Source organism: Macaca mulatta, chromosome 9 (assembly GCF_049350105.2).
Source record: "Macaca mulatta isolate MMU2019108-1 chromosome 9, T2T-MMU8v2.0, whole genome shotgun sequence".
Lineage (NCBI taxonomy): Eukaryota > Metazoa > Chordata > Mammalia > Primates > Cercopithecidae > Macaca > Macaca mulatta.
Window position 1 is genome coordinate 109,006,374 of NC_133414.1, and position 24,407 is coordinate 109,030,780.

Here is a 24,407-nt window from a genome sequence, read left to right on the forward strand (position 1 = left end):
GATAGAGGCTATAGTCAGCCCTGATGGCACCACTGCACTCCAGACTGGGTGACAAAGTGAGAGACCCTGTCTCCGAAAAAAAAAAAAAATTTTTTCAGCCTTTTCACTTGCTTACTACGTGATCTTGAACAAGTTATTGAACCTTCCTGAGTTTCAGTTTTCTTATCTGTGAAAGAGGGTCATAGATTTGCTATAAGGTTTAAATGAGATTCTGTTGTGTAAAATAGCACTGTGGCAGGCTCTTTGCAAGTGTTCTATAAATGAAAGGCATTGACAGCACGTGATGGGCATGAATTTAGTGTGAGGGATAGAAGAGTGAGAAAGTCAGATTGACATTATGCAAGAAACTGTATTGATTAGAACATTGAGAGTAAGGTCGTTGTGTTCATATTAGACTGAAGCAAAGGGCAGCCAATCTTGTTCAAGAACATAAAAATATTGGGACTGTGATTGAAACCTGGAATGCTGCTTTCCTGCATTTCATGGTACTGTTTTAGGGTAATGTAATCAAACCATTAGTTATTGTTTCTTTTCAGAGACTAAAATGGAATAAAAGTTGTTTGGAAGTAGAAGATGCTTAAGATTAGAAATTTAAAAGTCATAGAATTAACTGTGTGCATTTCCATTGTATACAAAATTTTTTGTATGCTTTAAGGTTGAAGTTGTACATGCTTTGTAGACTTTTTGCATGGGTAGTAGAGTTTGAACAATGATCTAAGAGCTGAGAGTGTGAATGTGTATGTTTAATTATCAAAACTTTTCCAGTGGAAGAAGTTGGGGACAATTCTGCCTATTTAATGTGGTTTTATCAGTTAGGGGTTCTGTGGATTTCAAACCAACAGATCAGATCACAGCTGACATAGTTTAGAGGTACTCATTTCAACAATTTTTTTTTCTTTTTTTTTTTTTTTGAGACAGAGTCTCGGTCTGTCACTCAGGCTGCAGTGGTGCGATCTCAGCTCACTGCAAGCTCCACCTCTCAGGTTCATGCCATTCTCTTGCCTCAGCCTCCTGAGAAGCTGGGACTACAGGTGCCCGCCACCACACCCGGCTAATTTTTTTTTTTTTTTTTTTTGTATTTTTAGTAGAGGCGGGGTTTCACCATGTTAGCCAGGATGGTCTCGATCTCCTGACCTCATGATCTGCCCGCCTCAGTCTCCCAAAGTGCTGGGATTACAGGTGTGAGCCACTATGCCCAGCCTTCAACAACTATTAAATTGACTCCAGGCTAGGGGTCACACCTGTAATCCCAGCACTTTGGGAGGCCGAGGCGGGCGGATCGCCTGAGCTCAGGAGTTCAAGATCACCCTGGGCAACACGGTGAAATCCTGTCTCTACTAAAATACAAAAAAAAAAACAAAAACGGGTGTGGTGGCACTTGCCTGTATTCCCAGCTACTCTGGAGGCTGAGGCACAAGAATCGCTTGAGCCCAGGAGGCAGAGGTTGCAGTGAGCCGAGATCACACCGCTTCACTTCAGCTTGGGCTGCAGAGTGAGACACCGTCTCAAAAAATAAAGAAGAGTAAAAAATAAATCGACTTGAGGTATTTTTGCCAAGAAGACCTGGCAGTGTAATTTTGACTAGACAGACATGGATTAAGAAAAAATATATATCTTCTTGGATTTCTTCTCTACCTACCAGGTATTTTTTCAAATTGGGTTGACCAGCTACAGCCTATTAATGGATTGTAAGATCCTAACCAGCATTTTATTTTATTTTATTTTATTTTTTATTTTATTTTATTTTATTTTGGAGACAGAGTCTCACTCTGTCACCCAGGCTGGAGTGAAATGTCATGATCTCAGCTCACCACAGCCTCCACCTCCCAGGTTCAAGTGATTCTTGTGCCTCAGCTTCCCGAATAGCTGGGATCACAGGTATGTGCCACCACACCCAGCTCATTTTTTGTGTTTTGAGTAGAGATGGGGTTTTGCCCTGTTGCCCAGGCTGGTCTCTAACTCCTGAGCTCAGGCAGTCCTCCTGCCTCAGCCTCCCAAAGTACTAGGATTACAGGCGTGAGCCACCATGGGCGGCTCTAGCCAGCATTTTAAAAAAGAAATAGAATCAGAGTACATAGGATTATAGTAAAGATAATGTTTCATCGAAACTTATATCATTATACATATCTACATACAAACTGGAATGTGTGTACTGGGTCACTTTGTAAAAAGCATTTCTTGTTCTGAATGGCTGTTGAAAACCTAGTGGCATTTTAGAGCCGTTACGTAAACCATTCCTTTTCATCCCAGTTTTTCTGGTACCTTAGAGAGCACACTTGGACTGCCTGTGTGCTTAGTCAAAACCTACATTCTTATTGTCTGCCCTTCAAAATTCCCTTCTTTCCCTGGCTCTTTGAACTCATTTTTATTGAAAGGTTATTCTTTTCCCTTCTGATTATATGTAAAAATGTTTCCTCTACCCTTTTCAATTCCCTTGAAAAATGCATTTGGGAGAATTATTTTCACTACATAGTAATTTATTTGAATAGTCCATTTGTGACTGACTTAATGCCTGCCATGAGCTGAGCCCCAGGCTTTAGGCATTGAGGCTACCAAGTTGAAAAGGACAAAGTCCTTGACCTACAGGAGGTTCACAGTCCATGGAGAAGACGGTTAGGTCAATAGTTACCATGCAGCATAAAGTATTGTTTAACAAAAGATGCAAGCAGACTGAGAGTAGAGGAAAAACTACCTAATGCAGCACCAGGGACAGGGTGCTGAGGAGGGTTGTGTAAGCAGTGGGGAGCTTATAGGGGTTTCATGCAAGAAAGTAACCAGATGAGATTTGGGCTTTAGGAAGATGGCGGTTCTGGATAATGTGATACTTACTCTAAAATGAGGAGAAACTAGGGACAGAGATATACAATATAGCATTTTCCAAAGAAAGTCAACCCTTGTAGTTAAACTGGATGGTATATTGGAGACAAGGGAAGTGAGGAAACTAATAATAAAAATTGAGGTAGAATAAATATCTAAATTGAGATAGAATATATAGCATAGAATATCTAAATAACAGGCCTTATAACTCTTATGTCTGCATGTGTGCCTACACATTCAGTTACATTTTGTCCTCCAAGATTCCTGAGTAAAAAATTGAATGTAGAGATGATTTTATTAATACTTAGTTCAGTCCTACCCCCAGAACATCTGCAGCTATAGCCTTGAGTGTTTCTAGAGAGGGGTGGGGTAGGGAATATTTATAAAGGACTATTAATTCCTATAGTGCCCCAGAGAGGATGATAAATATAAAATACCTTGCTTATCCTCATACTTTAAAAAATAAAAATACTTAAAAAAAATAAAAATTTAGTGTTATTGCTCACCCTATGAATATCAATGAGGTAAAGGGGTAAAATATTAAAAATATTTAAAAATTTTTTAAATGTATGTTATCCAGTCCAAAATCTCACATATCTCACTGCCTCTGAACCCTCCCTTCTTTTTTTTTAAATTGACACTGTATATACCTTAGATTTTGCATAGTCTTACCAAGGATGATGAAGTTAAAAACAAAAGTCAATTTGGTAGGGGGAAAAACCATAGAAGTAGTTTGTCGGAGATATCTGTTTTGTGAGGCTATTACATTTCCAGAGAGCAGATGGAGGCATTGACCTGTTGTGCTTAGTGATCCTTGCTCTGACTTCCGGCTCTCCAAGTAACTTTCTGACCATATTTTGGCATCCTGGGTACATTTGTCTGTAGGGTAAAAATATGTTAAAGAATGAACATGAGAATCTTCTTCATAGTTTATATTTTTTATTGTAATTTAATAGATTTGACAATCTACTGAAAATGAAGAAAAATAGGAGATACAATATATAAGTTTTAAAGTGCTTCTATGATATTTAGGAGATCTACGGGATATTAAGCCTTAAGATACAGAAAGCTAGCAAACTATGACTTCATGCTCAGTAAATTCCCTCTGAAACACCTATTTTTCCCCCAGTTTCGATTATTAATTCGTGATTTTTGAACCTTAATTCTGCTCTTTCAGTGAACATGGTTAAGAACATGATAAACTTAGCTATTACAAAGGGATTGCATGCCTTTTGTTTTAGATCAGTACCTCCATACACTTGAACAAATACCATGTTGCCATTAGCAATGGTGAGTCACTGAGGCTGGGACTTTTATAGGGGTGAAGAGATACAGCCTGGTTTCAACCCCTCGCCATTCTCTATGATTCTGATCTCTAGGGGATAATTTAACCCCAATTTTGAGAATTGCTTTTTCTGTATCTAGGTTCTGTCTACATCCAAATTCAGATAACTTGGATTTCAACCACCTGGAAATCCCATATTTAACTTCATTTCTCACTTTCCTGTATTCACTTTTGCCTACCCTTTCACTGCTTCTCCTAATCCAGTTCTGTGGAAAGAAAAGTTTGTTCAGGGGTTTTAAAGTACACCTATGGCTTTCTAAAGAGTGGAAAAATAAAATTTCCACACCCCATCCCAACCTTCTCCATTATGTGTACACAACTTTGTCATACCCCTTGGAATATCCTTATAGTCAGGTGTGGAGGATACACAGATGTGAAATAGCCAAGAGCAGATAAATTTCTCATTGTAGAGCAGGGACTTGTCAGCAGATTTTTTCAGGCCCTCCTGACTAATACTTTCTGTGCTTAAAGGAGAAGAAGTGAGAAAATTAGGGGACAGAATTTCAGATTATTGTCTGGCAAAAAATATAACTGTTATGCCTTGAAGAGGGGTGAGGAAGCATTTTTATGTTTTAAAGAGTCAAGCCATAGTAATTTACAACTCTTGACTATAGTCAGCTCTCTAAAGCTTGCTTTCCCCTTCTGTTTTCCTGGGACTCCCTGTTTCTGCTATTAAGATTAGCCCCTATCTAAACATCATTCACTGTGGCTGTTGATCTTTTTTCAGTCAAGAAGAATGTATTTTGGTCATCAGTGATATTGCCTTTGCCCATCAAGCAGTTATTGGTAGTTAGAGAGTAAACACCTCAATTCGTCACTCCCAAATTCTAGACTCTCAGACTTGTCACTTCACCTCCATGCCACATCTCTTCTCCACTTGATCTTTTACCCTAAGATAACATAAGCTTTGCCCACCCACCAGTATTAACCACAGGAATGCTTTCCATCAGGAATTAGATGTCGTATTATTGATTTGGTAGGCAAGTTCAGCTACGTCTAACTTGTGGTGTAGATAAATATCATTGAGTAAATCATTAAAGATGGGGTTATGAAACAACAATCATTCTTAAACTGTAGCTTTTAAAGGGTTTATGAATATTATCTTATCCTTTTACCACACCCTTAACAATTAGGCATGGAACTGAAGATAGGAAGACAGTGGTCAAGGTCATGCACACCGTTTCTCACCAAGGAGATAAACTGAAAACTAGTTCAAGTATTGGAAATCCAGTTTTTTCTTTTCCTTTATGAGAAGTGGGAGTACTTCCTCCCATTACCAATCCCTAGGATCTCACTGTGCTTTAGTGGCGGTTTTCAGGTATTTCTGATTAACGAATAATTCACTTGACTATTACAGAGAGTCCTCTTAGTGAGCAGAAGCAGCATGAACTAGCATGAGCTCAAGTCATTTCAACATCTATTATGAATTACTGTTCTTATAAAGACCTTATTTAGATGTGAAGGACATCATATGATACAGACTATAATCTGCACCGAACTAAAACAGTGCTTCCTGGACCTTAGGCCAAGTTGAGGAAATGGTTTGCAGGACAGAAAATCGCCTCTTTCTGGTTTCCCTACTAGCTGCCCAACAATATTCTAAGTTAATGCAAATGCTATATTTAGGGTCTGTTACAAATCTAAGGTCTTGGAAAAATTGAATAACTAGAAGCAAAAGTAAAGACAAGCTGTTTAAAAGAGGAAAAACTGGCTAACACCTATTTTTTAATATAAAAAATAGTAATAGAATTAAATATCAGGAAGTCAAGATTTATTTTGAAAATATTCAAATGATAAAGTGAAATTCATCTAAACTTAGGTGCTATTGGCTGGGTGCGGTGGCTCACACGCGTAATCCTAGCACTTTGGGAAGCCGAGGCTGGTGGATCACCAGGTCAGAAGCTCAAGACCAGCCTGGCCAACATGGTGAAACCCCATCGCTACATCGCTAGTAAAAATGCAAAAATTAGCTGGGTGTGGTGGCACATGCCTAATCCCAGCTTCTTAGGGGGCTGAGGCCCGAGAATTACTTGAACCCGGGAGGCAGTAGTTGCCGTGAGCCGAGAATGCACCACTGTACTCCAGCCTGGGCGACAGAGGGAGACTCTATCTCAAAATAAAATAATAAAATAAATACTTACGTGCTATTGAGAAAAATTCTAGGGAAAAAAGTAGGAAGCTGGATAACTTTGAGGCACAGCCAAAACTGATTTTATTGCTATATTGTAAAGTTAGCTGTTATGACAGGGCTTTTTAATGACACCTGGACAAAGGTTACTATTAATGTGAAGGCCCCTCAGATCGAAGGGAAGCTATTAGTGGGTTCATCATGCCTATGTGTCTAGTTGCCTACCTACATCTCAGATTCAGAATCGTGTAAATCTCCTAATACATATAGTACAGAGCTCTTCAGAAACATACACACCCTAACAACCACCAGCCACTACCTTTGTTACCTTTATTCCTTTCTGAGTAAATGGTGCTGCCCAGGATGAAAACTCAGGAAGCATCCTAGATCTAGATGTCCCTTTTTCCTCTCCTCTTTTTTGCTAGGAGAAAACAGGAAAACATGAAACATGAAACATGATCCCTACCTGCGCTCAAGTGGCTTACATCTGCTTGGGAAGCTAAGACAAAAACAAGACAAAGTCAATACAAGATAAAAATTATAGGATAAATATTCAAGACCCTGGCTAGGCGCAGTGGCCCACACCTAGCACTTTGGAAGGCCGAGGTGGGTGGATCACCTGAGGTCAGGAGTTCAAGACCAGCCTGACTAACTTGGCGAAACCCTGTCTCTACTAAAAATACAAAAATTAGCCAGATGTGGTCGTGGGCGCCTGTAATCCCAGCTACTTCAGAGACTGAGCCAGGAGAGTTGCTTGAACCCGGGAGGTGGAGGTTGAGTGAGCCAAGATCATGCCATTGCACTCCAGCCTAGGCAACAAGAGCAAAACTCCTTGTGTGTGTATATGTATATACCCACACACACAAGGCCCCAGATAATTGAGTTTTACCGAGCACAGTGGCTTAGGATTTTCAGGAAATAATGCAATCAAACCAGGTGGGGTGGTTTTGAGCTGGCCAGTGACAGGCTGACAAGAATACCCTGATACCTGCTCTTATACATTGTCCCTGATCCTTTTTATGAGGAAAACATACAAATGGTCTTTTTTGTTGATGCCATTTTCTCTGGAGGTTGCCATTTGCAGTTCTGTGGAAAGAAAAGTTTATTCTTTTCATTGTCCTGAGCTTCCACAAACTACTGCTCTAAGTGTCTCTTAAGGTTGCTGTAGCCTGTGTCAGTCTCTCTGATGCTGCTGTTTTTTAGTATCCATATGCTGTATTACATTGTTCCAGGTTAGAGTTCAGTGGATCCTGAACATGTTTCTTTAGCATGCCTTAGTGGTGGCATTGAAGGCGCCACTGCCTCTTGCCGTAAGATTGTGGAGTACTTTCCTACCTACCTGTGGCTGTCTAATGGGGACTAGCTTGAGCCATATGGCCGCAGTTGTTGCTTCAGGGCTGGCTGCATGGCCCTTTGGAAGAGCTTCCATTAGTTAAAGGTAATGAAGATATTGGGGTGCTATTAAGTTATTGAAACATAGGACAGCAGCAGATTAGAGTCTCACAATCATAAAGGAAGTTAGATAATACCTGTGGACTAAATTATTACTCATTTATTCTGTGTGAGCATCACTTTAGAGGAAAGTGCTTCTTCAGCTTTCTTCATAGCACTCTGTCTTCTTACTGCATGCATACCTCAATGTCATTCATCCCCAGGCATCTCGTTAATTCCAAGTACTAAAGCTTGCTTCCAGAACCCAGCTATAGGCATGAAGCAGTACCTAGAAAATTTTTGCAAAGAGTTAGGTAATGATTGTGCTTCTTGCATTAGGAAGAACTGTTTTTCTCTTCAGTATTTTACAATTAGATGCCATATTTCTTTACCCTCTTCACAGACCTTTGTCAACCTTTTTTTGTGTATTGCTAAAATGCACTTGGAGTATGTTCTTTGATGCATTGAAAAGGCATCCCACTTATTTATAGTCACCTACCTTGGAAACTTCAGGAACATATCCAAGAACCAGGAACTAAGGAATAAAGGCTTCTGAGCAGCAGAAGTTGTGGTTAGAAAATTCATGTACTTACCCCTAAAACTGTTCCTCAAGCTTTCATTCAGAGCCTATTTATTTTTACTTAAAGTACCATTCTGGCACTTGGGATATGGCTTCTCAGCTAGTGAGTAAAATTCTTTCCTTAAGTTAGAAGTAGGACTGCTAAGATCAGCCACTGTTTGGAAGCCAATAAGAAAGAAGATTTAATACAATACAGGCCACCACTGTGGCTTTTTAGGAAGTCAGACTTAATTGAGTCACCCCCCAAACTATTAATCTAATTCAATTTAGTATAATAAAAATAATAGCCAAACTTCAGTAATAGTCCATATGGTAATGATAACAAGTATCAGGAAGAATAAATTATGTTCCAAGATGATATAATTTTTAAAGACTTCCGTCAGAAAAAATTTGAATCTTTAAATATTTGCTTTAAAATGTTTGGTACTTGAAGGTTAAACTTTATCCAGAAAATGTGCTCCTTTTAGGTTATAAGAAAGCATTAATGCATGTTCTTGATCTCCAAGTTTGTTTGTTTGTTTGTTTTTTGATGTGGGGTCTCACTCTGTCACTCAGGCTGTAGTGCAGTGGCATGATCATAGCTCCCTGCAGCCTCGACCCCCTTGGCTCAAACGATCCTCCTACCTTAAGTCTCCCAGGTAGCTGGGACTGCAGGCTCATGTTAGCAAGCCCAGCTAGCCCAGTGGTTTTTACTGAAGCACTTTTAATTTGATTCACTGACAGTAATAGTAGCTGATATTTGTATAAACTTTGTAGGTTTTTCCTTGGAGAATTTCCAAGTGGTAGATGGGGCAGGTACTCTACTAAGACCCGAAGTGGTTAAGTGTTTTGGACAAGGTCACGTAACTAGTAAGCAGCAGGACTACCTACTGGTTCTCCACCTCCTCACTCGTACTGTAGCCTGTAACACATACTGTGCTGTTGCTTTCATCTGATAGACATAGCGACAAAGGTCCTCCTAAAGGGGTCCAGGGGTCCTTCAGCAGGGGCCTCCTCCTGCCTGCTCCATGAACAGAAAAGTCTGCAGCTGTATGAGGAGTCTGTTGAGCTCCCTTGTACATCTCATTGAGTCAGAGAGTTGGAAATGTCCTAACAGTCAACTCATCCAAGGGTGTCACTGATGTCTTGCCTGTTCCAAAGGAAGAAGATAGTATTTGCCATTCTTGCAAAGCAGGAGGAGCTTATTCCATATGTTGCCTTTTTGAAACTTTTACTAAGTCTGCTTTACAAATAGAAAAGTACTCAGTAGGTTTTTTCTAGCTGCTTTTGTCTTTTCTTTCCTTTGGTACATTTTGTCCCCATCGCCAGCATGTACTTCAGAGTTCACCGTACTTGTGTACCTTTTGTAATACTTCTATAATAATCTTTTTTCCTAGTGTATTCATAATTCAGTTATCATTGGAAAGTTTGAGGTAGGCATTTTCTAAGACATTTCTAGTCTTTCAAATCCATGGTCTAATGTAGGCCCTTTCAGAAACCCATGGCACTACTGACTAAAACTGCTTTCTTGCTAGTTGTGCAAACAAAAACACAGTGTAACCTTTTCTCTGGTAAAGCAGTTTAGGTTAAGCAACAGATTTGACTAATTTCTTGGTTTTGTATTTAGACATGTTCAGCAACCTTTTCACCACTTGATCTTAAAGATCTCCCTAAGTCCTGAACAGAAACTGAAATTGTCTGAGCACCTGCCCTTTTGTGCTTTGTGCTTTGTGTTTTATGTATGTTATCTACTATCTCACGACAATCCTTTGAGATACTGACATTCAGTCCCAACTTACAGATGAGGAAACCAAGGTTCAGAGAGATGAAGTAACTTGCCTAAGATCCTGTAGATAGTAAATGTCAGAGCCATAGGTGGAATCTCGGATCTCCATATTCCACAGCCTGTGCTCTTTTCCTCTGTGACCCCATTGCTCAGAAGCCAGTGGAGGGTGGGAAGGTAGGAAGTGACGTGGGTTGTCTAGGGTCAGCCTTCCTGTAAAGGTGTCTCATGACTGAGACAGAAAAAGACTGAAGAAAAGAATTAGCCAGAAGATATTATCAAACATCTGTCTACACATTTAAGCTGCCTCTGTGCATTGCCATATTTCATGGCAAGTCACATAATAATCTCCTGAGGAATTATAATCCATACAGAGAGAGAGGAAATTTGAGAAATTATATAAAACTCCAGGAAATTGGAGCATACCTACTGCATGGGTTCAGTACAACCCAGACATCCAGAAGCACAAAGCAGCTAGTGAAAGGCCTGGCTGTCTAAGCAGGTATTGCCTGTGGCATGTCTTGAGTCTAGCATCACCCTTTCACACAGTCCCCACTGTCTGCACTAAGCTCTAAAGATTTGTCCTGGGTGACTTACTTAAATGGTGGAAAGGGGTTTTTAACATAGAATGATTTCTTGTGGATGATTGTAAAAGGTGTATTGAAGGTCTTAGAGAATGGAGCAAGTGGGCCTTGAGTAAAGATACAATACTACTTGCAGTGACAGGCCTGTACAGTTTAGTGTGGCTTCATAGCTATCTCCTCACTTAAGAGACTGTGAATTGGGACTTTACTCAAGTAAAGTACAGTTTACTGTACAGTTTAGTGTGGCTTCATAGCTATCTCCTCACTTAAGAGACTGTGAATTGGGACTTGCTTGTCATCTCACCTTTTAAAGTATGTGAAGTTATTGATTTCTATTCCTTTATGCTCCTAGGAAAGGGTAGAAGGATTCCCGCATTAGCATGACCAATTGGTCATGCCGAGAAACTATGTTAAAACTGTAAGTTCTCGGCTGAGTGCGGTGGCTCATGCCTGTAATCCTAGCACTTTGGGAGGTCGAGGCGGGCAGATTGCCTGAGCTCAGGAGTTCGAGACCAGTCTGGGCCACATGGTGAAACCCTGTCTCTACTAAAATACAAAAAATTAGCCGGGTGTGGCGGCGTGTGCCTGTAGTCCCAGCTACTTGGGAGGCTGAGGTAGGAGAATTGCTTGAACCTGGGAGGCAGAGGTTGCAGTGCGCTAAGATCGCACTACTGCCTTCCAGCCTGGGCCACAGAGCAAGACTCTGTCTCCATAAAAAATTAAAAAAATAAAAACTAAAAAAAACTGTAAGTTCTGTAAGTACTTCTAACCCAAGATTTGTACTGTAGTGCACCTCAATTCTTGTCAGTGTTGTGAACTTATAAACCAATGATTATTTAACAGGAATACCCAGACCTAAAATAAAGTAAAGTATATGTTGACCAACTAGAGTTAATAGTGTGGTCAAAATTTTAGTTTTTTGAAAAAAAAATGTATTTGCGGCATTTCTTCTCTTTAAAATAAAAATGATTTTTGAGGGATTACTTTTTAAACTATGAAGATTACTTTTAAAGTACTTTTAAAGCATGAAAATTTGAGACTATAACAGGCTGACCTTATAATTAGGTAAATAATTCATATTTATTGAATCAAAAGTATATGAACAGACTTAGAAGCAGTTTTGGCCAAAGTACCCACTCTTTTTATAATACAGATAGCCAAGCAAGGTGGCTCACACCTGTAATCCCAGCACTTTGGGAGGCTGAGGCAGGAGGATCTCTTTAGGTCAAGAGTTCAAGATCAGCCTGGCCAACATAGCGAGATCTTGTATCTACAAAAAATTAAATAAATAAATAATGAAATGAATAACATTGGGTGAATTTTATAATGTAAAAATGGTTCTTTGGTAAATGACCATACTAATTCCTTCTTTCTCTTTCACTGTCTAGGGAGAACTCAACAGAGGCAAAAGCAGTAGATTCTAACAATCAGTCGAAGTCCCCACTGGAGAAGTTTATGGTCAAACTGTGTACTCATCATCAAAAGCAATTCATTCGTGTTCTGAACGACCTGTACACTGAATCTCAACCAGGCACTGAGGACCTGCAGCCTTCTGATTCTGGAGCAATGGATGTATCCACTTGCAATGCTGGCTGTGCCCAGCTCAGCACCAAACATAAAGAAAAAGATGCTCTGTGTCTTGATATGAAGTCTTCTGCTTCTGTAGATTTGTTCGTAGACTCGTCAGACTCTCACAGCCCTTTACACTTGACGGAACAGACCCCGAAGGAGCCTCCTCCTGAGATAAACCCTGTAGATGGAAGAGAGAATGCCTTGACTGTTGTCCAGAAAGATTCCTCTGAACTTCCAACCACTAAACCGAATTCTGTTAATAGCAGTTCAGTGGATAGTTTCACTCCGGGATACCTCACTGCATCTAATTCTTCCTCAGTGAACTTCCACCACATCCCTAAAAACTTGGAGGGGCAAACCACTGGACAGGAGCAAGACACAAATGTGAACATATGTGAGGATGGTAAAGACCATATGCAGAGTTCAGCTTTAGTAGAAAGTCTAATTACCGTAAAAATGGCAGCTGAGAATAGTGAGGAGGGCAATACCTGTATTATTCCTCAAAGAAATTCGTTCAGGGCTTTATCAGAAGAGGCTTGGGACTCAGGGTTTATGGGGAACTCATCTAGAACTGCTGACAAAGAGAATACTTTACAGTGTCCAAAAACACCTATGCGCCAGGACTTAGAGGCAAATGAACAAGATGCAAGGCCAAAGCAAGAGAACCATCTTCACTCGCTGGGAAGAAATAAGGTGGGTTACCATTTACATCCCAGTGATAAGGGCCAATTTGATCATTCCAAAGATGGTTGGTTAGGCCCTGGCCCTATGCCAACTGTACACAAAGCAGCAAATGGACACTCAAGAACCAAGATGATATCAACCTCTATTAAGACAGCTCGGAAAAGTAAAAGGGCATCAGGGCTGAGGATAAATGATTATGATAACCAGTGTGATGTTGTTTATATCAGTCAACCAATAACAGAATGCCACTTTGAGAATCAAAAATCAATATTATCTTCTCGGAAGACAGCCAGAAAGAGTACTCGGGGATACTTTTTCAATGGTGACTGTTGTGAACTGCCAACTGTTCGTACACTGGCCAGAAATTTACACTCCCAGGAAAAAGCAAGCTGCTCAGCATTGGCATCAGAGGCAGTTTTCACTCCTAAGCAGACCCTTACAATTTCAGCCCCTAGACATACAGTAGATGTGCAACTTCCCAGAGAAGACAACCCTGAAGAACCTAGCAAGGAAATAACCTCTCACGAGGAAGGAGGTGGAGACGTTTCACCTGGAAAAGAACCTCAAGAGCCTGAGGTTTGCCCCACAAAGATGAAGCTGAGTCTGAGCAGCTCCCCCAGGTCAGAGGAAACGACAGCCTCCAGCCTGGGGTGGCCTCTCCCCGCTCACCTTCCTGAAGAGGACCTGCCAGAAGGTGGCCCCACAGTCTCAGCTCCCACAGCAAGTGGGATGTCTTCTGAACACGACCAACCACCACTTGCACTGTTGGATACGGAGGAGATGAGTGTACCCCAGGACTGTCACCCGCTTCCCTCCACTGAAAGCTTTTCTGGGGGAGGCAGTGAAGATGTCATTTCTAGGCCTCATTCTCCTCCTGAAACAGTCAGTAGAGAAGAAAGTCCTCAGTGCTCAGAAAATCAGAGTTCCCCAGTGGACTTGGAGCCCCCCATGAGTCTGGGAAAGGCTGAGGACGACCAAAGCATCAGTGCCGAGGTTGAGTCTGGAGACACCCAGGAGCTAGATGTCAACCCACTCTTGAAGGAAAGCAGGACTTTTACTGATGAAAACCCCAGTGGAACTGAGGAAAGTGAGGTAGCAGGTGGTACAGGAAAATTAGAGGGAGAGGATGATGATGTAAAATGCCTGTCAGAAAAAGACACGTGTGATCCAAGCATTGACTCACTCGAAGAGAATTTAGACAAGAAGAAAAAAGGTAAAAAATTTCCTGAGGCCTCTGATAGGTGCCTAAGAAGTCAACTTTTGGATTCTTCCTCTGCTGACAGATGCCTAAGAAATCAAAGTTCAAATTCTTCCTCAGCTTGTCTTGAAATCAAAGTTCCTAAAAATCCTAGTGCAAAACGTTCAAAAAAAGAAGGGCACCCTGGTGGGACAACACCTGAGGGCCTTCCACCTGACAGTTTCCACACAGAAGCTCTGGAGGACACAGAAAAGCCAAGTGTCAGTGAACACTCCCCTGAGAAAGATGCCGAGCAGGAGGGCGAAGGAGGGGGGATCATCACCAGGCAGACTTTGAAAAACATGCTGGTCAAAGAAGTCAAGGAGTTAGGAGGAGAGATTTTCCCCAGCAGAGACCCCATAACCACAGCTGGACAGCCACTGCCTGGAGAGAGATTGGAAATCTATGTTCAGTCTAAAATGGATGAGAAGAATGCTCATATCCCCTCAGAAAGTATTCCTTGTAAGAGGGACCCAGAACAGGCAAAAGAAGAGCCAGGGCATATTCCCACACAGCATGTGGAGAAGGCTGTAAATGAGGTAGACAACGAAAACACCCAGCAGAAAGATGATGACAGTGATGCCCCATGTAGCTCTCTTGGGTTGTCAAGTAGTGGAAGTGGTGATGCTGCTAGGCCACCAAAATCGGTGCCAAGGCCTAAAAGATTGACCTCTTCAACCTACAACCTAAGACACACTCATTCTCTGGGCTCCTTGGATGCTTCAAAAGTGACTTCAGAGAAGGAAGCTGCACAAGTAAGCCCCACAATGCCAAAGGAAAATGGAGCTTCAGAGAGTGGAGACCCCCTAGATGAGGATGATGTTGACACCGTGGTAGATGAACAGCCAAAGTTTATGGAATGGTGTGCTGAGGAGGAGAACCAAGAGCTCATTGCCAACTTCAATGCCCAGTACATGAAAGTTCAGAAGGGCTGGATCCAGTTGGAGAAAGAAGGACAGCCAACACCAAGAGCAAGGAACAAATCAGATAAACTGAAAGAGATTTGGAAAAGCAAGAAAAGGTCACGGAAATGTAGGGGTTCATTGGAGGGTCAGAAGTTTTCTCCTGTTCAGATGCTTTTTATGACAAACTTTAAATTATCTAATGTTTGTAAATGGTTCTTAGAGACAACTGAAACCCGGTCTCTAGTCATTGTGAAGAAGCTCAATACTCGCCTTCCAGGAGACGTTCCCCCTGTCAAGCATCCTCTTCAGAAATACTCTCCTTCCAGCCTATATCCCAGTTCACTACAGGCTGAGCGCTTGAAAAAGCACTTGAAGAAATTTCCTGGAGCTACCCCTGCTAGGAATAATTGGAAAACGCAGAAGCTCTGGGCTAAATTTCGAGAGAATCCTGATCAAGTGGAGCCAGAGGATGGCAGTGATGTCAGCCCCAGCCCTAATTCTGAAGACAGCATAGAGGAAGTCAAGGAAGATAAAAACAGCCATCCTCCAGCAAACCTGCCCACTCCAGCCAGTACCCGGATTCTTAGAAAATATTCCAATATTCGAGGAAAGCTCAGAGCCCAGCAACGTTTGATCAAGAATGAGAAAATGGAATGCCCAGATGGTCTGGCTGTGGAAAGTAAGCCAAGTCGTAAGAGCGTATGCATCAACCCTCTGATGTCCCCCAAGCTTGCCCTGCAAGTGGATGTAGATGGGTTTCCTGTTAAGCCCAAGAGTACTGAAGGAATGAAGGGACGGAAAGGGAAGCAGGTGTCTGAAATCTTGCCTAAAGCAGAAGTTCAGAGTAAACGCAAGAGAACAGAAGGCAGCAGCCCTCCAGATGGTAAGAACAAGGGGCCTGCGGTGAAAGCCAGCAAAGAAAAGCATGCCGATGGAGTCACCAAAACCCCTGCTGCCAAGAGGCCAGCTGCAAGGGACAGAAGCAGCCAACCCCCCAAAAAGACATCTTTGAAAGAGAACAAAGTGAAGATCCCTAAAAAGTCCGCTGGGAAGAGCTGCCCTCCCTCCAGGAAAGAAAAAGAGAATACAAACAAAAGGCCTTCCCAGTCTATTGCCTCGGAAACACTGACGAAACCTGCAAAACAGAAGGGGGCCAGTGAATCCTCTTCAAGGCCTCAGAAAGCCACGAATAGGAAGCAGAGTAGTGGAAAGACTCGGGCCAGACCCTCAACGAAAACCCCAGAGAGCAGTGCAGCTCAGAGAAAGCGAAAGCTGAAGGCAAAGCTGGACTCTTCGCATGGCAAACGGAGGCGGCTGGATGCAAAGTGATTGGAAAGATGGTAGCCAAGAGTAAAACTGTTCTATAGAAGTAACCTTTTATTTTGCATTAACTAAATCTGCTTTTATAAGCTTATCAAGCCTTTCAAATTTACAGTTAATGGAGAACACCGTAATTTGAGATGTCCGAAAATGCATCTCACATGGAGAAGGGAACTTGCAGAGTCCTTCTCTGAGGTTAAGGGAAGTTATATATTATATTCTGGTTGTTCCTTGGGTTTTAAACTTGGAACCAAGCAGTTTTCGTTTTTAAAAGTACAGTGCCTTATTTATCCTTTTTGTTTTTAAATTTACAAAAGCTAAAAAGCTGATCTATGTGATTAAAGGCTTGTATTTTATACTTGATGCACAAGCACTTGTACTGTAGCCGAGAAGACCACCATCATGCACATAAAAGGAGCTTTTCAGCAGCCACCCTGCAGCATCTGCCCACGAACAGATGCCCCTCTTTGCAAACCCCAGCAGTGAACTTCCCTCTCTGTCTTGTTTGTTTGTTTAGATGATGTTTGAAAGCTAAACCAAATCATTTTTATGGTATGCAGAGGATTTATAATTATAAAAGATTACTATTTCTGTTACCCCCTTTTTAAAAAGATCATGTTCATTGTTGGTCCCTCCTCTCACCTTTGATGTTTTGTCATTTGAGAGCATGTATTCTAAATTTTGTGCCCATGGGACAAGAGATATGTCACAAGTGTTAATTTTGTTTATAACCTCTAAAACATCATTTGCATCCCCAAACTGTATTGCTAATTCTCACCATCTTCTTCATTTCTGGTCTTGCTAGCACTCCTGCAAGGCTTCCATCCTACTTTGGGAGGGAAAAGTCTAGGATTTTTTTTTTTCCATCTTGTAGCTGTAATTTGATGATTAGGATGAAAATGACTCTTCTTATTTTCTTCTTACCGAGAGTACTTCCATATTCAAAGAAAGCCAAACTTCTTATTTCCAGTAATAGAAAGGTTTAAGAATGTGTATGTCCGTGTGTGTTTGGGTGCATTTGCATGTGGTTATCAGCCACACATGTCTCCCAATCCCAATTTTACAGTAAAATTCTTTCTTCCCCATGTAATGTGCTTGGGTGTCCCTGAGTTGAGTAATTAGCAAAGGACAGGTGGTTTAAAAGTAGCCCAGTGTCTCTGTGAGCAGCCCCAGTACCACTTTGGTACCAGACTCAGATCTAAAACAGCATAGAATTATGTAAAGGTTAGAGCAGCCTTGCAGTTAAAGGAAGCAACTCCAACATCTGTGGGGAGCCCACACACCCCCTACACCCAGAGCTGATGTTTAGCTGTATGCTCCAATGTGAATGTACTTGTTGGAGTAGATATTCATTCTGATTGATTAACACCATCCTAGTAGTTAAATGCTTGTAGTATCCCTCCTGCCATGTCATGTCAGGCTCTGTTCCGTGTCTCAGAAGTGAGAACCACCATGTTTTAATGACTTTGTTTGCCTTTCCCAGGTGAAGCCTGAGATTGGCGCATTGGCTTCAACCTAGTGCCTATGACTTTGCTCCATGATTACAACGCAGCATGTACTTGACTTTTCCATTGGGCCACTCTGCAAAAAAAGGCTTGGTTGTTGAAGCCTCATCCAGCTTCCTTAACCTGTTCTGTCACCAAAATCGGCTTGTGTGGACAGCTGCTGCCCTGTCCTTTTTATTTAAAAATTTTCCATTTAGATTGTTTCAGATCTCTTTAGATAAGCCCAGATGGACTTTTTCCTGAAAATCATGATAATACAGGCCTTCTACCCATTCTGGTAAAGGTTTGCTGTATATCATGGAAACTTCTGATGATTGGATAAAACTGGAGAAAAGTATTTGATTGGTGAGAAATTTAGAATTGTGTTGAATTTCATAGCTAGAGAAGCTTACTATCTTATGAAGCCCTGACTGTTTTTCATATCTTCTCTGTCTGATGAGTCTTTTTTTTTTTTTTCTGGTATCTTTGACTTGGGCCATTCAAGAGCTGCCTATATTAATGAAACTGCTGAGTGTGTATGTTGGCAACTCTTTCTCAGCATTAAGTTGCACAGAGGCATTAATGTGTTTTGAATAGGTTCATTTAATCTTAAATGGTTTTAAGGTTTTAAAAATATCTTTTCATATAGTTGTCACTGGATATTGTTTTTGTGGTGACTTAAACAGCTGATGTTTGCCAATGTCAGGCATGCTGATTCCTGTACAGAGGAGGTGCCCCCTTGGCTGCATACAGACTACCTTGTAAGGTGCTTGGATTAGGTTAGGGAGAGGTGTAAGGTAGTGAGTGGGTGGAACTTTTCCAGTTCCAAGTTTGTAATTCATTCCATTCGTTTTCTAAGTTCTTTTTCATTTTTAAAAACTCACTTACAGATAATAGCCTTCTTTCCCATTCTAGGCTGTGTGTGAGAAAAGGTGTTAATGTGTATGTATGTATTTTATATACCTAACAATGCAATGGATCATCTTTAAAATCAACTTATACTTTATAATAAGGACATTTAAATAGACCGAGAGTCTACATAATTATGACACTTAAAAGTTTAGAATGTTTATATTTGTTGAATCTCACTTTTGCTGATTCAGTTAATTTTGTTAATAGAAGAAAGAAAACAGCAAAACCTGAGGGCCAATCCTGAAAGGCCCTTTGATAGCTACAGCAGGTACTGGCAAAGCAGCTTCCCAGACACCTCCAGTCTCAGGCGTGGGATTGACTCAAGTCTGTTATTGTTTTCTGTTATTGCAGAAACCTTCTTCCCAGAGCCATCTTCAAGAATGGCTTACCACCAAATGCAAAAGCAGTCCATCTCACATTCCGATTCCAAATCAGAAAGGAAATTCTGCTCCTGGGTGTACACTTGGTGAAATGACAGTCCCAGTCTTGGGGCTGAAGTTGATGACCAAAGGACACTGGTATTCTCTGAGTTTCTGGAGAAGCTGGAAGATGCCTGGGAAGCAATCCCTGAAGCTGCCGTAGCTCCCCTAGAGGAGGCCCCTCTTTAGAATACCCATCTTCTATCCCATGAGACTCCTGCTATAGATGGACACGCAGGAGACCACTCCCTCACTTGGGGTTCTGAGCCTCACCCCAGCACTTCCTCAGACAGGTAACAATCTTGCAGCACATCAGGAAGGTTGCGAACCTTTGTTCTGCTCCTGAGGCTTCCTTCATAGGAATGCTATTAATGTCTGTAAGTCACCAGTCGCTAGCCCCTTGGATTCCTTGTTAAAGACTTCTATGCAGCCTTATCTAAAACAATAATCTTAGGCTGTGAGTCTCCTGCTGTATTGTTCCTAAAATTGTATGGGTAGAAGAGGCGCCCTTAGTCATCCCTTTACATACGTGGTGCTTTCTAATGGGATCTTCTATGTATCACATACTATGCAGGTGAATTTCTCACTGTTAAGATAGGTCATCAGTAGAAGGCATCACTTTAAGGTAGTTACTTTGAATTGAGGTTTGACCTCTTTTCCTGCTTTGTAATGGGTTCGGTGGTGAGGGTGGGAGCTGTCATTCACATTTATGGGCAGCATTCCTGTTGATTAGTGGACCTAAGAGTCAAATAGGAAAATATAGCTTGCTGTGTGATACAAGCTGGAGATGCTGTAGTGTTACTATCGGCAGGTTCTATGCGAGCTGCCTTTCAGATTCCAGATGATCTGTCAAGGGTCTGCAAACTGGTCTGGTCACTTGTTTGTGTAAATAAAATGTGTTTGGAATATAGCCACACCTATTTTCTTATGTACTGCCTGCGGCTGCTTTCACACTGCAAGAGCAGAGTTGAGTAGCTGCAGCAGAGACCCGTGTGGCCCTTACAGCCTAAGATACTATCTGGACCTTCAGAAAACATCACTGACCCTGCTTGAGAAAGTCATCCTTTTCAGGAACAAATATTCTTGATTTTCCTTCTCTCTTCTGCCCTTTTCTCTCTGTTCCTCTTTACTTCCTGTTTTCCTTGTCTCAATTTTGTTTTCTTTTACTCCTCTATAGTTATCTTGCTACAAAGAAGACATGTTATATCGATATGCACTACTGTCCCCTTAAACTTGAGCAACCGTAGCATTCCATCTTTCTTTAAAAAAACCCATCACAGTAGCCAAAATAAGGCCACCTTACCCTATGGAGCCAGAACCCATTAGCAAATAGGGATTCAGAGTTCTAAAATTATGTGGCCGGGGCCTCTCATTTCACTCACACAGAACTGACTCTGGCTTTATTTCTTCTTTATTAAAGTAAACCAAGATTTTGTTTCTGGTAAAATTAGTTGAGACTATTTTAGTTGGACTTTTAGTCCTCTGAATGTCACATTTAGATGTGGAAAACGTTTTTTCACAGAGTAGAAACAAAGTCTGATCACAAACCCAAGCATTGTTTATTCTTATATATTTTGTTCAGCTTTTAGGAAAATAAAAATGTGTTGGCACTGATACCTTCTCAGTCACGTGCTTTCAAAATAATTTTATTAAAGGTAAGCCAACAAATAAAACATAGAGGCTTTTGAAGTGCTTTAATAATGATTTAAAAAATTGGAGTCATAACCAGAGTATGACTGAAAAACTATTAAAGTCTTCCTCCTTCTCCAAAAACTCAAGGATAAGGGGATATATCTTTTTTTTTTTTTTTTAAATAGAGACGAGGTTATGCTGTGTTGCCCAGGCTGATCTCAAACTCCTGGCCTCTAGCAGTGCTCCCACCTCAGCCTCCCAAAGGATTACAAGTGTGAGCCACCGCACCAACACAAGTATAAGTTTCTTTGCTGTTTTTTTTTTTTAATGTGATTCAATGTCTTGTCAGTGAAAAATTTTTGTCAGTGGCCCCAAATCACTGATTGTTTTAGTTGTTTTGAAACAGACAATTATCATTTTGAATTCTTAGTATTACTTTGATGTCTTACTATGACTTGATATCCACTGAAATACTGGAATTTTTTTTAAGTATAAAATCAATCTGTGTAAGGCAGTCTTCATATCCTAGCAGTAAGTGCTCTTCCCCATGCTTGCTCTCAAATCCTTTTCAGGGGAAAAATAAAAAGATTATTGTATTTAAAATGAGCAGAATTGTGGAAGGGCCTTCCCCCCCCGCCCCCAGACAGGGTCTCAGTCTGTCGCCCCAGGTTGGAGTGCAATGGGCGTATGGTCTTATCTATTAGGGTATATAGTTTAAAAGTGTAGTTTTTTAAAAGTATAGTCATCTTCATTTTTATGACGCCCACTGCAGCCTTCATCTCCCAGGCTCAAAGAGATTTTCACACCTCAGCCTCCTGAGTAGCTGGGACTACAGGTGCATGCCACCACACCCAACTAATTTTTTTTTTCCAGTTTTAGCAGAGATGAGGTCTCGCTGTGTTGCCCAGACTGGGAAGTCTTTTGAGGCAGCCTTCAATATAATTCATCCTTTGAAACCTCAGAACAGAGTCCTGTATTCTACAATGGATGGATTGGAAGACTTGAAGACCCAGCCTCTTTCCTTTATAGATAATCAGACTCGGGCAGAAACTCAGAGCTCTCAGGGCTTTGCTGTGCTGTGCCGTGTCATGCCGTCCTGAAGCCCGGGGAACCACCCTGAGCACTTTGTGGAGTGTGTCCTTGCTCAGGCTTTTGCCTTGGGATTGAACCGAGGCTGGTCAGTTCCTTCCACTTACCTCCTCTCTGTCTGATCTTCCTTTTCCCAGAGCCTCAGTGCTTGATGCTCAGTGCTCAGGAGATGTCCTTTGCTCCGTTGTTCAGAGGGGCAGTTGTGTGGTTATGCTGCCGGGTGAGCACAGACACACATCCTTTCTCCCCTAGCTGGGGCCATCCCACACGGGGTGCTCAGTATGCATGCCTCACGAAAGCATAGACTGTCCATTTAAAAAAAATCAGGTACTCACGGTATTAAAGTATGCCAGGGGTTGGACAAATGGATTTTTTACCCTTTTTTAAAGGGTTATGTAAAAAAAAAAAGCAACTATATGTGGCCCACATAGCCTAAAATATTTACTTCCTGACTCTTGTATAAAAGCTCTACTGATCCTTGCAATAGTCATTAAAGATCAAATTGTGTAGACAGGCAGAACTTTTTTTTTTTTCATATAGTCCAACATTTTTTCATACAGTCCAGCAATTCTTTTAGATTTTAGAGTAGCTTGCCTGTGCATCTCAGTACACAGCTGCTGTTACAGATTATTCCTGAATAATGCTTTTGCATTAAGAAAAATTATCCCCCTTTGCCAGTTGTCTACTTGTTAATGAATTGTGGGCATGTGATCATATCTATTAGGGTATATAGTTTAAAAATGCAGTCTTTAAAAGTACAGTCTTCATTTTTATGAATCAGAGTGAACTTGACTGTGGTAGACATTCCATTAACAGCAGTTCAGCACAAACAAGTTACTCATGAACTTAAAGCCAAGAACAGTGCCTCTCCCTGAAAGTATGCGATGTGTTGGTTTTACCCCTAGAACGCTTCATTTCTCTTTTGTATCATATACTTGAAGGTTTCTCACTCTTCAAGCTCTGGTCGTGATATACGAACATAAATGCCTGGTGTTTGCCTGTTTGACTTTCGAGTGCAGACCACACATTCTCTTAAAACCACCAGCATGTCTGTGGCATCTTGTCAAGACACCGGCAGCTTTAGACAGAACAAGTTCAGGGCTCTCCAGTCCAACCTGAGCCACCTGCTGGTTCTGAGGAGCCATCCTTGGCACCTTGCCCTTCCTCCTCCTGCCTCTGCTTATGCCGCCAGCTCCCTTCCAGGAGGCATATTCTCTGGGACAGTCCCCCACTTGCCCAGTGCAGCCCTGAACACAAATTCGTCACATTAGAAGCATTTTTATCTCAAAACTCTGTTTTTCCTCTAGTATTTAGTTGTTGGGTTTAAATGCTATTCAATTTATCAACTTTTTTTTACCCCAGTTTTCTATGATCTGCACCTCATAGTTGTCTTGTAGCTAAAGCTGCAGTATTTGGGAGCTAATTTTTGGGAAAGAGACTATACAAACAAGATTTGCATAATTTTGTATATTTATACCACAGGTAGGGATTATTTTTAGAGCCACTATAGCTTAAGGTTATTGATTTCACTAGTGTGGTTTCTGCATTCTAAATAGTTCTCGGAGACTGTGTTAGTAACTGGTTTCAAATACATATATATAATATTTATACACACCACTGTGGAATTTATTTCACTGTGTAAATAGTGATATTTTCCTGTTCAAATGCTTCTATAGAAAGTATTTATTTTAACAAGAAAATTAACTGTCAAAAGGGCTTTCCAAAAAGTGTTCTTTCTAGCCACCCATCCTCCCCTGCTACCATGCTCAACCATTGAGTCCCCAAACAACAGTGAAAGCAGAAAGGTGTGGCCTTGAAACCCTCACTGTATTTAGGCAGATGCAACAGAAGCGCATCTCCCCACTGTCACCCCATCCCACAACAAAGTGGGACTCCCATCGTGGGTATGGCTGTGCCAGCATGGCATCGGGCATGCCCCACGCAGTCTACTTCTTGCATGCACAGTTGGTACATTCAGCTGTACACTTAACAGCCTGTACAGGAAAATGAGCCTTAGTTGTAGCCCCAAGGAAACCCAAACCCATGCCTGTGAGATATGGAGAAACCACTGGTTGCCTAGAGAAAGCATTAAGGTGTATTTCTAGTTCCTCTCTCATGTTGGTGAAAGACACTGTTCACACTCTCATTAATCATGGGAGATAAGCATGTTATCTTCTGCACCTTGACTATGCTTGTGAGCACCTGGCTCTTCTCTTCCTCCTCCTCCCCTGCCTGTCTCAGTGTGCATCTGTGCAGATGTGGGCCAGCCCCCCTGTAACCAGTGGTTACAGAATGATACCATCTGTTCTAAGATGTGGTCAGCTTTACTTCTCAGGAGTCCTGTCCTACAATTCAGAGCACCCCTGGATGGGATGGAACCAGTGCTTTATGATCATGTTCCTCTTCCCTGTGCCCTGTCCTTGGGCACCTCCATGTAAGTCATGATCCTCATTGTGCAGGGCTGGCTGGACTGAGAATTGCAACTCCAGGACAGCAGGGAGCTTTG

At 41.5% G+C, this 24,407-nt stretch overlaps 1 protein-coding gene across 27 annotated transcripts in view; it reads left to right on the plus strand.

Annotated features, from left to right (window-relative positions):
- LCOR (ligand dependent nuclear receptor corepressor) overlaps positions 1 to 17,124 on the plus strand; it is a 154,076-nt gene extending 136,952 nt beyond the window's left edge. For all 27 annotated transcript variants that reach the window (XM_015147844.3, XM_077946983.1, XM_077946993.1 and 24 more), the window contains one exon: positions 12,036 to 17,124. In XM_015147844.3, coding sequence (XP_015003330.2) covers positions 12,036 to 16,374 — 4,339 coding nt within the window. In that variant the 3' untranslated portion in view covers positions 16,375 to 17,124. The remainder of the gene's footprint in view (positions 1 to 12,035) is intronic.
- The last annotated feature ends 7,283 nt before the right edge of the window (positions 17,125 to 24,407 follow it).